Below are 15735 nucleotides of genomic sequence, written 5' to 3' on the forward strand. Positions count from 1 at the left end.
TTTTTCCCACTTGCTGGTGGTTTAATAGCATTAGATTGCAATAATCGTATTGAATTTTGAGGCCCAGCTATAACTACATGATGAGAAAGCGGAACTGTTTTAACAACATCGGTATTGCTGGTCTGTATCACACGACTTTCAATACCCGGTGAAACGGTACCAGAAACGGATGCCTTTTGATAGGAGGCTGGATCTACAAAATAGTTCCGTCTGATTTGTCGACTCCCCCGCCCCCCAATTGTTTGCTTAGACTGTCTCTTATTCATAACTCCTCTTCCTACGGACATCATGTGAGAAGTAACAGTTGTTTGGGTAGGAATTCCAATAGTTACAGTTTGAGTAGAAGTAATGCTTGCATTATCCACAATTGAAGTTAAGGCAGATAAATTATGTGGAATGACAACTTTAGTGGGTGATTGACTAGCAGAAAACCTGGGGCTGGCAAGAAGTGCCCGAACTTCATTTGCCTGAGGACCGGAGTGAACGACTCGGAGTGGCCTCGTCACCTGACCAGCAAGTCTTACTCCCGATATTATATTGGGCACAGTTGTTGGTGAATTGAACACTGTGGGCACCTGTTGCTTGTTTACTGCTGGACTGTTTATATTCTGTACAGGTGTCCCCTGATTGAGAATAATGTACTGAGTGGTACCACTTGGTATAACAACAGCCTGATTTCCTGAGGTCACATTTTGGGGACTTCCAACTGTCTGGACTTTCGGCTGATTGGTCAAGGTCAAGTTGCTAATACTGAAAATATAAATTACAAAATTTGAGTCACAATGTACACGTATCCATACATCTCTCACAGCCAATATACAAAAATCTAACAGATGTATGTTTGCATGTATATTCAATATGTGAATAGTATCCAAGATACCATTAAGCACAGTTGTACTTTTCTGATTCTCCAAACAGCTTTATATCATAGAAACTATGCTTAAACAATGACTATTATAATTATATACACTACCCTTACATTGGTTATTAGATTTATATACACAATCCTTACATTGGTTATTATAATTATATACACAATCCTTACATTGGTTATTATAATTATATACACAATCCTTACATTGGTTATTATAATTATATACACTACCCTTACATTGGTTATTATAATTATATACACAACCCTTACATTGGTTATTATAATTATATACACTACACTTACATTGGTTATTATAATTATATACACAACACTTACATTGGTTATTATAATTATATACACTACACTTACATTGGTTATTATAATTATATACACTACACTTACATTGGTTATTATAATTATATACACTATCCTTACATTGGTTATTATAATTATATACACTACACTTACATTGGTTATTACAATTATATACACAATCCTTACATTGGTTATTATAATTATATACACTACACTTACATTGGTTATTATAATTATACACACAATCCTTACATTGGTTATTATAATTATATACACAATCCTTACATTGGTTATTATAATTATATACACTATCCTTACATTGGTTATTATAATTATATACACTACACTTACATTGGTTATTACAATTATATACACAATCCTTACATTGGTTATTATAATTATATACACTACACTTACATTGGTTATTATAATTATATACACAATCCTTACATTGGTTATTATAATTATATACACAATCCTTACATTGGTTATTATAATTATATACACTACACTTACATTGGTTATTATAATTATATACACAATCCTTACATTGGTTATTACAATTATATACACTACACTTACATTGGTTATTACAATTATATACACAATCCTTACATTGGTTATTATAATTATATACACTACACTTACATTGGTTATTATAATTATATACACAATCCTTACATTGGTTATTATAATTATATACACTACACTTACATTGGTTATTATAATTATATACACTACACTTACATTGGTTATTATAATTATATACACTACCCTTACATTGGTTATTATAATTAAACTATATATGCTTACATTTCGTTATTTGTTGCAGTAGTTGCTTGTTTCACAGGGGTGGGCGTTGCGACATGAACAACCTTTAAGAGTGAACCATCCGTAGATGACTGTGGACTACCCACAGTATTAGCCGATGTCAAACTGACCACAACACCTTGGTTACTTTTACTCTGAAAAAGTTCAGCAATTGATGAGCCTGCAACTGCCTGTTTTGCAAGAGACACTGCTCCAATTTTCTGTCCAGTTCCTGTGAAAAGAATGGGATTAAGTACTTGCTGGTTCCTAGTGACAGGACTTGTAGCTTGATGGACTGGAACAATGTTTTGTTGAGGACTCGACAACCGAGCCTTTAATCCCCCAGCTGCTTGGTTAATGTTTTGAGTTTGTAACTGTATAGGACTCGACAACCGAGCCTTTAATCCCCCGGCCGCTCCGTTAATGTTTTGAGTTTGTAGCTGCTGAGGACTCGACAGCCGAGCCTTAAATCCCCCAGCCGCTCGGTTGCTTTTGATCAGTTTCAATAGATCTTCCTTGGAAATCTTTCCATCACTAAGTATAGAACGAATATTCTGAGGAGTAAGCGACAGAGAGGAACCTGCTCCCAACTGACCAGTGACCTGGGTCTGTGGCTGACCAGCAGCACAGTTGACTGGGAGTCCACTATGTACCTGAGACAAGATTGTTCCTTGTATGGTTTGTGGAGAAGCACTGGACTGAGCTGTTGTCGTTGAATTCACTCGATTGGCTAGTTGTTGGTAGTTCCCTTTGGACAAGAGTTTCTCCAATAAGGCCTTTGCGTCCTGATTCCCTGAACCAATATTACTGACAACTCTATACACTACCTGTCCCTTTTCGGTTATGTCTCCCTGAAATTTCAATCCTGGTTGGTCTTCCACCGTGGTAGATGTTGTAACGGTCTCACCGCCATTTTCCACAATCTGCACCTCCCCTTCCTCACTCTGCTGGTGTGACCACTGTTGTTGCTGGTTCTCAGTTCCTATTGACCCTCTATCAATGCCTTGACCCTCGGTCACTTGACCTCCAATGACTTCATCAAAACCCACTTGGGACTCCTCCCGATGACTCTCAATTTCTACACTGTCCTCTAGAGGAGAAGTAAGTACAATATTATCTGGTGTTTCGGCTATCTTCTGTTGCTGAGCTTCTGTGTTGGATGCGGGACTGTCACTTACAGAATCCGAGTTGGATAATATGCAGGAATAAGACCAGCCTTTATCTGGAGATTTCTCTTGTTCTTCAAGGGCTAAAATAGATTTTTGAAAATGTCATTTTTTTTTAAATTTTATCTATACAAAATTACATACATTTGGCCAATTCAACTTAATTGATAGATTATCATCCCCGCCCGCCCCTCAAAAATTGGCCCACCCCGAATTTTTTTATTTTGTGAAACTTGCGATTTCCAGAATATTTTCATGTCCGACTCCGGTATTTACACTTATTGTTTACATTTCCGGTATAGCAACGTGAAAAGCCATGTGAAGAAAATAGATGTACATGGTTTTCTTAATTTCTCACGTTCTTACAGGCGTTAAGCTTGAAGAAGTTAGGTATATTTCTGTTTGAAATTAAAGCTTAACCTGGAATGATGTCTGTGAAAATAGCATACATTAATATCCATCTGGCATTAAATGATGCGCATCAGTTGAAAAAAAGATCATGTCCTTAATATTTTTCTCAGATAAAAAATAGTATCCTCCCACCCGCCCCATACGTTTTGTTGTCCCTGGATGATAATCTACTAATTAAGTTGAATTGGCCTTATGCATACATCTATATTTTTTTTTTTCGTTTAACTTGATTGCAAGTATGCATCTTAGAATACAGAACAAGATCTGCATGAAATCAAGCTGAATTTTTTTTTAAAATACTGGGCATCTCTCTACATATTTTAATTCTGAAACAATCTGATGTAAATGCTGTATCTACAACTGAATGGCATGTAAATTAAACCATATAGATTAAACTTTGTTTTATTTTACAAAGTATGTCAGATTAATGACAAAAAGAAATAATATTGTCTCAGGGTTCTGAGACTCAAACAACCCCTCCCTTCCTTATCCTGATCTTTCCATATGTCAGATACTTTCCAAAGACCCTGGGAGGGTTACAAGTAATAGCATATATATTAAGATTATACAGAACACAGAAAAACATGGTTTTTTAAGGTCTTGATATCAAGGACCTTCCCAGTTGGAGAAAAATAGCGACGTAACATTCGCATAAATTGGGAAGAATGTTCCACTGATAAAAGAAGTAGGGAGAAAACCAAACCAGTGCATTCAGGAATATTGATTGATTGATTGTACGGTATATTGTTTAACGTCCTTCTGAAGAATATTTCACTCATACAAAGACGTCACCACTGCCGGTGAAGGGCTGCAAAATTTAGGCCTATGCTCGTCGCTTATGGCCTTTGAGCAGGGAGGGATCTTTATTATGCCACATCTGCTGTGGCACGGGGCCTCGGTTTTTGTGGTCTCATCCGAAGGACCGCCCCATTTAGTCGCTTCTTACGACAAGCAAGGGGTACTGAGGACCTATTCTAACCCTGAAATGGACTCCTTCTGACTTACATAAATGATCAAAGCTTACCTCATTTAGATAAATAGAGGCCAAAAAATTAGATTTACTTCACAATTTTGAAGCAAAAATTGTAGTCTACTGGTCTTCCGATGAATTATGAACAATAAGACTACCCTACAAGGCTACCCTACTTATCATTTATTTTCAGTTTGGAAATTCTGAAGCGAAAATATAGAAAAATACCTGCTTTTTAGCATTGGGAGTAGGGCTTTATTTCCGCCCCATACAGACCCTAAAAAAACCCTGAAAAGGGACCCAAACAGTAGGTGAGCTTGGCTGACTGCTGTGTCTGAAAGCTTAAAATCGCAAGACCTACTGAGATACCACAGGGCAAACTCTTGTGAAAGTAATTTTAGTTGAATAACACTAACTGGTCACAAGAATCTAGTCCTTTCTGTTGAAATATTCGTGCTTCAAAACAGAATAATAATTTATGCAATGTCATGTGCAGACTAGCTTTTCAAGAAACGGGCTCCCCACCCCTGTATCGTTTGCTGGTATTATAAAAAGAAGCAGTTTTGTTGCAAGTTCACATAATCTAACCAGTCCTACCTTGCGAGCTGAGGTGCATGTAACAACAGTTTTTGGAAATTTGGTTTTAAGTTCTGGTAAAAATCTGTTGCGCATTTTTTAATCACAAATCCATACAATGCCTTTAAAAATAGGTGATTTTGAGTGAAAAATCTGCCATCCATTGCACTCAACTACAATAATGCCCCAACGTTTGGCAATTAACCCTAAACTTTTAGGAAATCATTAATAATTGGCTATGTATAATTCACTTTGTAACCTAGCTCTTAAATTTGGTAGTTCTTACATCTGGGCTATTGCCTATTCACCAATTGTGGTTGACCCCATAAAAGAAGATCATCAAAATTACGGGTTGAAAGGTGTATTACAACAAAATATTTCATTTGAACAAGTGAAGTTTGAGTCTACTTGCCCTTTGAGCAAGCGAGATAAAAAAAATTATGTCTATCCCTGCGTGAAGCATTACAAATGTGTTTTACTGTAGACAGAAAATTTTGTCACATTTTTGCTTTCCTAAACCATATAAACACTTAAAATACAAGGATAAATACAGTTCCATTATTAATGAATGTGTAGGTGTCCGGAACGTTATCTATACAAAAACTTGGGAAGAAAATAAAATCATTTGGTGCTATTTCCAATTGTGTTACTGCATACTGTGTTATACAAACTGAAATGATATAATATTTAATGTATATATGTCATAATATCCTATATTTCTAAAGTTCATTGTTTCATTAATTTAGTGCTTTTTGAGTTAATAAAATTGACTCAAATCATGATATAATAAAATTTTCAAATACATGTATTAGATAACCAACATGATCTCGATGTTCTCCAAGGTCCCCAGAACTTTGCTGGACATTCGATCCAACACAAGTCATATGATTTATCAAACTGGTCATTATTCTAGCGAACAGAATAGCATCGTAGAATTTATGTGTAGAAAAGTTCTTACAAATATTTCAAAGATAAAATGATTAAAATTAAAACAGTGTTAATAGACTTTATTCAGTCAGAACTAGACTCCACTTAAAAATTCAACAATTAGTTCCAGCACGGTAATTATCTGATGATCAGCTATAGCCAAGATTTTAAACTTTGGACTTTCTTTCAAAACAGAATTTTGTCCTTTTAGAATGTTTATGTTCAAAAATTTAACTAGTGATGTTGTAAAATACTTGCGACACACAGAACATATGACACAATTCTCATACTTCAACCAATCTCACACCATCCAAAACAAACATACTTGCTTTTTTATACTTGGAAGCATTATTCACTTTTAATTTTTAACAAGGATACATATAATTTATATATCAGTTGAAACATTTTAACACGGGAACTGGTTTTTTTTTTTAAAAACCAATGCCAAAATCAATAGACGCACCGATCCCAATGTTGGGAGTAAAGTAAATCGACACATTTTTCTTGCACCATATTTACAATAGGAAAAAACTTCAGTTTTATATTATGCACAAAGCATAATATTTTTCTCACCACATTTGTCCCGTGTTAATCACCCTTCCACACCCGACATTTGGTCTCACACGATTCCAAATTTTACTGGCCAGTCCGAAGCTGTTTTTATCAAACTTTAATATCGGTTGAGATTCGGCTCGGCTGAATATTTGGACTGACGCCTTCACCGAAGCTCGGAGCAGTTCCTCATAATTCATGTCTGGAAATTTACTTTCAGCTTCGACTCGGTTCTCGCAATTAATGTGCACTTAGGTGACACTGCTGTTCGCTTCAAATCATTAGTTGACTATTAAACCAAATCTGCATCACTAATAATGCTGTATTACTTACCGTCTAAGTATGTAAATTTCATGAAATAAACCATCACTTATTTTTCTGTTCAAATGAAGACTTCTATGGCGCAATATTTATCTCCCAAAATTGAAGAGTTCCTATAGTTTGTTTTTTAAATTAGCGAAATGCAAGTAGGTATGTAGAGATACAATGTATCAGTAACTACATAAAGCAGATTATAGGAACTCTTCAATTCCAGGAGATAAAATATTGTTCCATGGAAGTCTTCATTTCAAACTTCCACCACTCACAAACCAAACTCTTCCACTTAGGCATTATGGGATAGCGATTTTCTTAGGCCGCGTATAATGTGACGTCACTGTAGAATGACGAAAAAACATAACGTCAAACGTAAACAACTTTCAAAACAAGAACGTAAACATCAAGTTCATTACTTTACACAATAATTTGAACAGAGTCTCCATACTTGATAATGACCTTTTGATCATTTTGTTTAAAATAAAATCCATACTTTTATATTCATGCTCTTAATATTAATATCTTCAAACTTTTAACTGAAAACTACTTCTTTAGTGTTATTTGCCTGCGTGATAATCGCGGACTCACAATATACAAATCTGTATATTGTGCTGCGTCACATAGGAGAGGTCTATTCGTAGGTGACGTAATGAGGCCTCGACGGGGAGTTTGGTCTTCATTTAACGAATTATTTAGTGCCTATTTTCATTTTGGGATTTTTATACCTAGACAGTAAGCAATACAAAATTAATAGTGATGGAGAGTTAGTTTGATAGTCAAACCACTTATTTGAAGCAAACAGCAGTGTCACCTAAGTGCACATTAATTGCTAGAACTGGCCGAAGCTGAAAGTAAATTTCCAGACATGAATTATGAAGGACTGTTCCGAAATTCGGTGAAATCTAAATATTCAGCCGAGCCGAATCTCAACCGAGATTAACCGGACTTGTCCGACAAATTTGTGATCTGTATTCTGGCAAGTCAAAGTTTGTGTTCAAATAACCACAAATGAAGGTTAATATTTATCCCTTTTGATGTGTTGTAGACTGATTAGTTGTTACCCATGCCATCAAAAACATGTCATGCCCTTATCTTGTGTAATGGAATGGAAAAGGTTGTCATTTTACATACTATGGAGGGGGGGGGGGGGGTACAACTCCTTAGGATCTCCGTAATGGTGCAAATGCAGGACTACTTCATCTATTCAATTCTAAAAGTGTCGATTCAAATATGAAATCTTTAAATCGTTCGATCTCAATTCTGATCCAAATTAACAACATGCACTTATTAAGCCCCAGCGTTTTAGTTCTATTTAAAGTTTCTTTGGAACTTATTTTCAACATATTATCATACAACATTGCTCAGTTACAAACAGATCTCCATAAAAAACTTCATTTCAACACATGGTGCATGCACAGCTCTCTTGTCTCGCATGAAACTCTAAGAAAATGTCAGCGGCTGAGTTTCCTCGCCATTTCCCAACAAAAAATTATTCAATTTTCAAGAAATTAATTCCATACAATTAAGCAGAAACACTTCATGGAATCTTATTCTTTGTAAAAACTATTACCGGTGGTAAGTGACATGGCGCTATCGGAATATATTGGTCATTTCTTTGGTCGTAGTTCACAGTCATCGACATTTTCTCATTTTCTCGCTGCACAGTGATGTCACATCCGGTTCAGAAAAAACGCAACATTGCTATTGTACTTTTATGCCAATCTTCCATAGAAACCAACATTTCATGATGATCGTGTAGACTTAGATATTTCTGCGCCAGTAACCCAAGTTATTGTACTCGAGATTTTTTAATACATTAGAGAGGAAAATTACGACATGTGCCGTAATTTTCGCGCGCTTTGCAATACACAGTAGAAGGGGTGGATCCAAGATGTAACGTTATAATTATATAGAGAGGTCTACTCATATATTGTGTACACATGTGGATAATTCAGTGTTTTATTATAATTAATGTCATAGTCGATTTATTTTCTAATTCTGGATCCAAACAGGGCAATGCAAAAGGAAGGGGGGGGGGGGGGTTACATGTACATTACACATGTGTATATTGACACTGTCTCTGGACAGTCAGGTCCTCACCACAGTTTTAATAACCGGGTCCGTGGAACATTATTATTTTAACGATAGAGCATTCTTTCTAATCGTTAACATAAATTTCACACACTGTACAGTGAGATGAACACGTGTTGGGAAGAAAATTATCATGCATTTATAACAGAGGGAAGGGGGGCCATGATTTGCACATCATATATATTGTTTCAAGTAAACGACTGGAGCTCTTGAGGCTGGGTAACTGAACGACTGAATATATAGTAGATAAGTTATGAAGGAATTTAGCCTTTCAACGTCTTAATTCACAGTTTGATATCCAAAAACGATTTTCTCTTTCAGATGCATTGTATAATGAGTAAAGTAATATTCACTTTCAAATGTACTCATTATATCATTTCAACAGTTGTAAACTGCATTGTGTATGGAGATATACATGGTTGTATTTTTTAACAAACTTTCCCCCAATTATTATGTATTAATTTCATTTTAATTTTTCAAGTTGAAATTAAGAAAAGCGATATATGATACGTCATTCAGTCGGTCTTCATTTGAACGAACAAAATTTTCAACATACTCGCAGTCGCAGTTCGCAATTATTACCATGCAGATGTTAGTAGTCAGATAACAGATGGAATCAGCTGGTTTTTTGTTGTTGTTTTTTTCTTCTCTTCTTGGGGGGGGGGGGGGGGATACGAAAAACTTATTATTTACCTATAGATATCGCTGCTCGCTAAAACCCTGTGAACGCCGAAATTGTTACAAGACTCTTGTAAAGTAACCGGGGTTTGGGGTTTTTTGTTTGTTTGTTTTTTTTTTGGTTTTTGTTGTTGTTGTTGTTGTTGTTGTTGTTTTACACAAAATAACTACGAATTAATGTAGCTAAGATAATATCAAGAATCGGACAAAATTTACTATAGTTTGATTGAAATCAAAATTTCAGAAATTTCCATACAAGCAATAATGTTTGTTTAAACATTTATACAAAGCGTTTTACAAGAATTTTGTAAAATCAACATTAGGACAAATTAAGTGTTAGTGAGAAGCAACGCCAATTTCAATTTATTCTAATATTGCACAAAATAACATAGAGAATGTACACATATACACACACAAGGATAACTTTATACATGAAAACCAGTTAAAAAGAATCTTTGACATTTGGTCTGTTTGTATATTCCAATTTATTCCAATTTTGGGCCCAGAGGGCATAACAGTAAGACAGTTTATAAAGAAGGAAATTCAAAAAAGAAAGAAAGTTTACAACATTAACTACAGGTTACATAGACTGCAAACTGCATGTGGATGCAGCATGTTGGGGAAACATGAATTGCTAATCATGTATTTATACAAGTAAATGGACAGTATCAGTATTATACCAATATATGAATAATAAACTATAATGATTTTTGCAGTTTTAAAGCATCACTTTTTTTTTCTGAAAGTTTGCACTAAATATTCACTCAATTTGACAATTACTGGTTTGTCTTCATTAATCATCAACCAAGTAAATTTGTCCTTATTTGTTAGATAGATAACATTTTTGTTGAGCTTGTATATACCATTAAAAAACATATTTCTCTCTTCAACATAGAATGGACAATCCGTAAGGAAATGAAATTCATCTTCTACACAATTAAGGTTACATAATTCACATATTCTTTTGTTTCTTTCTAAAGAAATCTTCTGGCCAGAATTGGTTTTTGTAAATTCATATCTTCCTCTTTCAATTCGAAGGTCATGTGCACTAATTCGAAATCTACATAGAGTTTTTCTTAATTCTAGGGATTCTAAAAATATATAACTTTCCATAGTAAAGTTTTCTTTATACGAAAAATATGTTGTGAGTTTTCCTGATTTCTGACCCTCTTCACGTCGTTTTGACCAGTAAAGTAAAAATTGTTTCCGTACCTGATTCTTCATTTGTTTTTTTAAAAATGAGAATTTGAGAATGTAAATAAAACTTTCTACCACCACTATCAGCTGAACAAGTCATGATATAATGAAACTCATCCCACAATCTCATTTTCACATAAAGTACAAATTCTCTGATTTCTGGGTACACTACTCCATCTGCCTGTCTCAATAGATAATCTGTGATTATTTGTTCTAAACCTTGCTAATGTAAGAATAATATTTTTGGTACACTGGCTTCTAGATAAGCTTCTCGACATAAAAAATACTACATGTATTTGTACATAAATTATAAAGTACACCTGTATTAATTCAGAAACCAATTTCTCTTGAAATTGATCATTCAGAGTTAATTGCTTGAAAATACTAAGCAGCCATTTTTCACTTTCTACAGATTGTAAAATCCAGATATAATTTAAACCACATTCTTATTAAAAATTTCTGTATATATCTAATCCATTTAAAATCAACATTGTTTATTGTTGAGTTATATAGAAAATTGTCTTTACCAATCAACAATTTTACCCAGAATTTGATAATTCTGATTTTGATATGTATACACAATTGATATATATATAGTAAGTTCACCATAAATCATATAATTCGGGGTAGTTGTCCTAAGATTCAATATAAGTTAACAAAATTCCAGATGCTGTCTCTCGATGATATCTAACTTTTCAAAACCCCATTATTCAACCCCATAAAGAAGTATTGGAACAATCATTTTATCAAACATATCAAGTTGACAATCGATAGATAAATTAATTCAGTTCCCTTGTTTTTTTCTAATGATGACATACATAACTCCGGTTGCTCTTTGTGTAACATATTTTCTGGTGTTGTAAATAGAACCAATTCTTGAGAAAATAACTCCTACGTATTTGAATTCTTAATTGACAATTTCAATTTCGTTATTATTTTATAAGAAATATCAAATCTAAGGATTGCCTACCTTTGCCGAAAATAAAAATTTAGCCTTATTCACATTTACTTTCAACTTCCACCCTTCGCAGTGTTTTTGAAAATAATTCAGTTGGTGTTGGAGGTCATCCTTAGTTTCAGACATCAGTACTGTATCATCTGCACACAACCTTAATATTAGCCTTCTAAAACAGTCCAATTTTTGTTCAATTTCATAAGATAAGTTGCCCAAACCAATGACATTTTCGTGTATCAAACTTCTTCTACATCGTTAAGATATAATGCAAAAAGAAGGGGAGAAACATTTTCACTCCATTTTGACAAGGAAAGTATTCAGAATAATTAGCATTGTGTAGACTTCTATATTTACAACCATTATACAAGTTAACGATAACATTAAAGCATTTTCCTGTTAAGTTATATTTCACAAGTTTTTTCCATAATCCCATCCGCCATACTTTATCAAATGCAGCCTTAAAGGGATTGATTCACGTTTTTCGAAAGAAACGTTATCCGTTTTTTATGTTAAAAATTAAAAATATAGCTTATTTGATGTTGACAACCAAAATTTGGACCGTCTGAATGCAAGGATAAGTGCAATATTTTAGCTTTGATTCTGTGTTATGTAAACAAACACTCGAGTCCTTTTATGTAAACAAACAAGTGAAACATTATGTTGTAATTTAAAGCATCATCATATTGTACAATCACAAATTTTAACTTTTAAATGACACATTTTACCTAAAGAATACTTGAAATGCGATAAATATACACCTGATACGAATGGTGTTAACCCCGTTAGCTTTTTTGTCGGTTCAGAGCTGTAACACTGTTCGTATCAGGTGAAATATAATAAACTTGGATCAATATCTATTTATTTTGAAACCCCCGTAAACACTCTCTATAATGAGCTTCTGTCATAGTGAATAACCTCAGTTGTTTTTGTGTGTGTGTGAAACCTTCGAAACATATCAGGCTGTAGATTTTGATCATTTAAAGTGGAAAACAAAATTTAGAGGAAAATCGTGAACAAAAATGTACAATGCAAAGTGAAGATAACGAACAGTGATCAATCTCATAACTCCTATAAGCAATACAAAATAGATAGTTGGGCAAACACGGACCCCTGGACACACCAGAGGTGGGATCAGGTGCCTAGGAGGAGTAAGCATCCCCTGTTGACCGGTCACACCCGCCGTGAGCCCTATATCCTGATCAGGTAAACGGAGTTATATAATTTATCATTTTTTATAAATATGTAACAGAGAATGAGTGACCACAGCACTTCAATCCTAAATACACAGAACGGTTGGCAGTTTGTTTTTAATCTGAATACTGATATCTTAAGTATATTATTTAGATTAATAATACGACGACCTTTTTAAAATTCAATTCAAACATCAATTCCTTGTTATAGTTATATGTGAAATAAATTGTTAATTCCTCTTATACTAGGGTCACACACTTCACGCTAAATATATTTCAGTCGGTTTGTTCCCCGCATAGCTCTTCGGGTTCAACACAAAATCCTACAGTACACCGGTGCATGCACGAACTTTCACTTAACAGAAATCGATCACAAGTGAGGCAAACTTTTTACACACAGAGGATAAAATATTGTAAATGTACATGTAAACTACACCAGGTGTAAAACTAAAATAAAAAAGACCAAGTTCGTTATCTTAAAAACATCTAGTTCGATTAAAAACTGGTTGGGAGGGGGGGGGGGGGTGGGTGGGTGGGTGGGTGATGAGAACATATCATTATTTTATCGTTTTAAAAGTTGTTTTTCCCTTATCAATATTCGATAGGCTCATAAAATTGTTTCTTTAAGTGGCAGCCAATGAAAAGGTAATAAAGTCTGAAAAGTTAAATCATAGTTGAAGTCTTCATCATTTTTTTTAATTTATCACTTTTCTTTTCATATTTGATGCAACATATACTGTAAAAATTGCATGGCAGGCGCGTAGTTGCTTAGATACGCAAGTACGCAACTGCATGGACGTGATTTGCGCGCAAGTGCGAGAGAGATCGAGAGAGATCGAGAGAGAGAGAGATCTGCTGTTAGAATATTTGTGCTTCATAAGCAACTTTCAAATTATCAACATCATGTCGGATATCACTTCAGTGTACATTATATATGTTGTAGACGGATTAGGATATTCTTTGTTGTCAGTAACATATACCTTGTATACCAGTCGAAAACAACGAAAATAAGTGGACAATGCAATTTGTAAACCAAATGTAAAGTCAGTCCAAGTACACACGGTGAATTGGCATAATAAAACACCATAGAAAATAATGTTGTGAATCCTTTTTGCTTTGGAAATGGACATGCAGGAAACTGTTTCTATGCACAATTTTTCAAAAAATCATTTCATTGGTAAAACCAACGAGTCTACGGCCGTACGGGGCTTCGCTGGCGGCCACGGCACGAGATCCTTGCCGTATTTTGCGTAGTGCACTTCTGTTCGTTCTGGCTACGCGCCCGATTTGTGGGGGTGGGTGGGTAAAAAATGACATTTAGTGTAGGGAAAGTGGAGGTACCATCAAGTGTTTGCTACATATTCTTCTTAACAAGTGATTCTAACTTTAAAAGTATAACTTATGAAGTACAAGTAAATGAAACGGTGTAACCTGAAGATGACTCCCCGTACTCTCTGTGATTTCTGGTTCCCCTGTAATTGTTCATAATAAAGCTTTAGAATTTATAAAATGCTGACCTAGTCTGGCTTGGATTTCTCAAAAACATATCTCAAATTTAAGTCTGAGTTTTCTTTTATTTGAGCAGTCAAAATTTAATTAGTAAAATCTCAGACTTAATTCCAGGTTTCGACTTAAGTTTTTGTTTCAGACATCCAGGTAGGTTCCGGATCATATCACTTTTGATAGAGGTACTTTGCAACGAGTTTGCTGGTAGGTATTGTACGCAGGTCTGAGGCCTGAAACAGTTGGTTGAAGATGGCGCTTTGAGAATCAGGCTCAAAGATTTCTCATTGCTATGTAAAGGAGAGAGCATCACATATGAAATAGAGGTTATCTGTGGTGAGATTGTGAATCATGACCCTGGGTTAAATGGCAAGTTCAAGGTCACTTGTAAAAATGAGAGAAATTTTTGTTTCATACGCAATACAGCAACATTAAAAGCTTGTATATGGCACAAAGGTTGCTTAATGAGGTGTTTAACTTGTCGTTAATAAAATGTCATAAATAAAGAGAAACACTGACAGAAATGAACATTAAGATCGGCGAAAATTAAATAGCAAAGCATTTGTGATTTTCATCCGCTATGTTAGCTGCAGAACTGTAGCTCTTTGAGAAGATATTGGGACACATCAGCATCATTGCACTGGCGGGGACATTTTTCAGCGCGGATCTCCTTTAAAAAGTTGTGATTCAATCCACTTAGTTGTACATGTACACTTATGTTTTACTGTTAACGCAGGTCGCCAACCCACTGCAATAGGTCATCCACCTTAAAAAATCAATTCAATGTTTTACTGTCAACCCACTGCAATAGGTCATCCACTTAAAAAATCAATTCAATGTTTTACTGTTAACGCACGTCGCCAACCCACTGCAATAGGTCATCCACCTTAAAAAAATCAATTCAATGTTTTACTGTTAACGCACGTCGCCAACCCACTGCAATAGGTCATCCACCTTAAAAAAATCAATTCAATGTTTTACTGTCAACCCACTGTAATAGGTCATCCACCTTAAAAAAATCAATTCAACAACGTATGTGACCCGTATATATGAACTCCTTAAGAAGAAAGCTGCTCTCATTTCTCTGCATATAAATATTGCTATCGCAAAAAAGTTAATCACAATATTACTATCAGCGCTTTCTACAACACCGCGTTAAATCAAATATTGTATTATCTACCTATCTATATATAACACAAAATTTA

At 34.7% G+C, this 15735-nt stretch overlaps 1 protein-coding gene across 1 annotated transcript in view; it reads right to left on the minus strand.

Annotated features, from left to right (window-relative positions):
• Nucleotides 1-8607, minus strand: part of LOC125674653 (uncharacterized) — a 36006-nt gene extending 27399 nt beyond the window's left edge. Inside the window, exons 1-3 of the mRNA XM_048911912.2 lie at nt 8487-8607; nt 2003-3248; nt 1-750 (exon numbers count right to left, since the gene is read on the minus strand). The exon at nt 1-750 is cut by the window's left edge and continues 377 nt beyond it. Coding sequence (XP_048767869.2) covers nt 1-750; nt 2003-3248; nt 8487-8502 — 2012 coding nt within the window. The 5' untranslated portion in view covers nt 8503-8607. The remainder of the gene's footprint in view (nt 751-2002; nt 3249-8486) is intronic.
• Nucleotides 8608-15735: the final 7128 nt, after the last annotated feature.

This window comes from Ostrea edulis, chromosome 3 (assembly GCF_947568905.1).
Source record: "Ostrea edulis chromosome 3, xbOstEdul1.1, whole genome shotgun sequence".
Taxonomy (NCBI): Eukaryota; Metazoa; Mollusca; class Bivalvia; order Ostreida; family Ostreidae; genus Ostrea; species Ostrea edulis.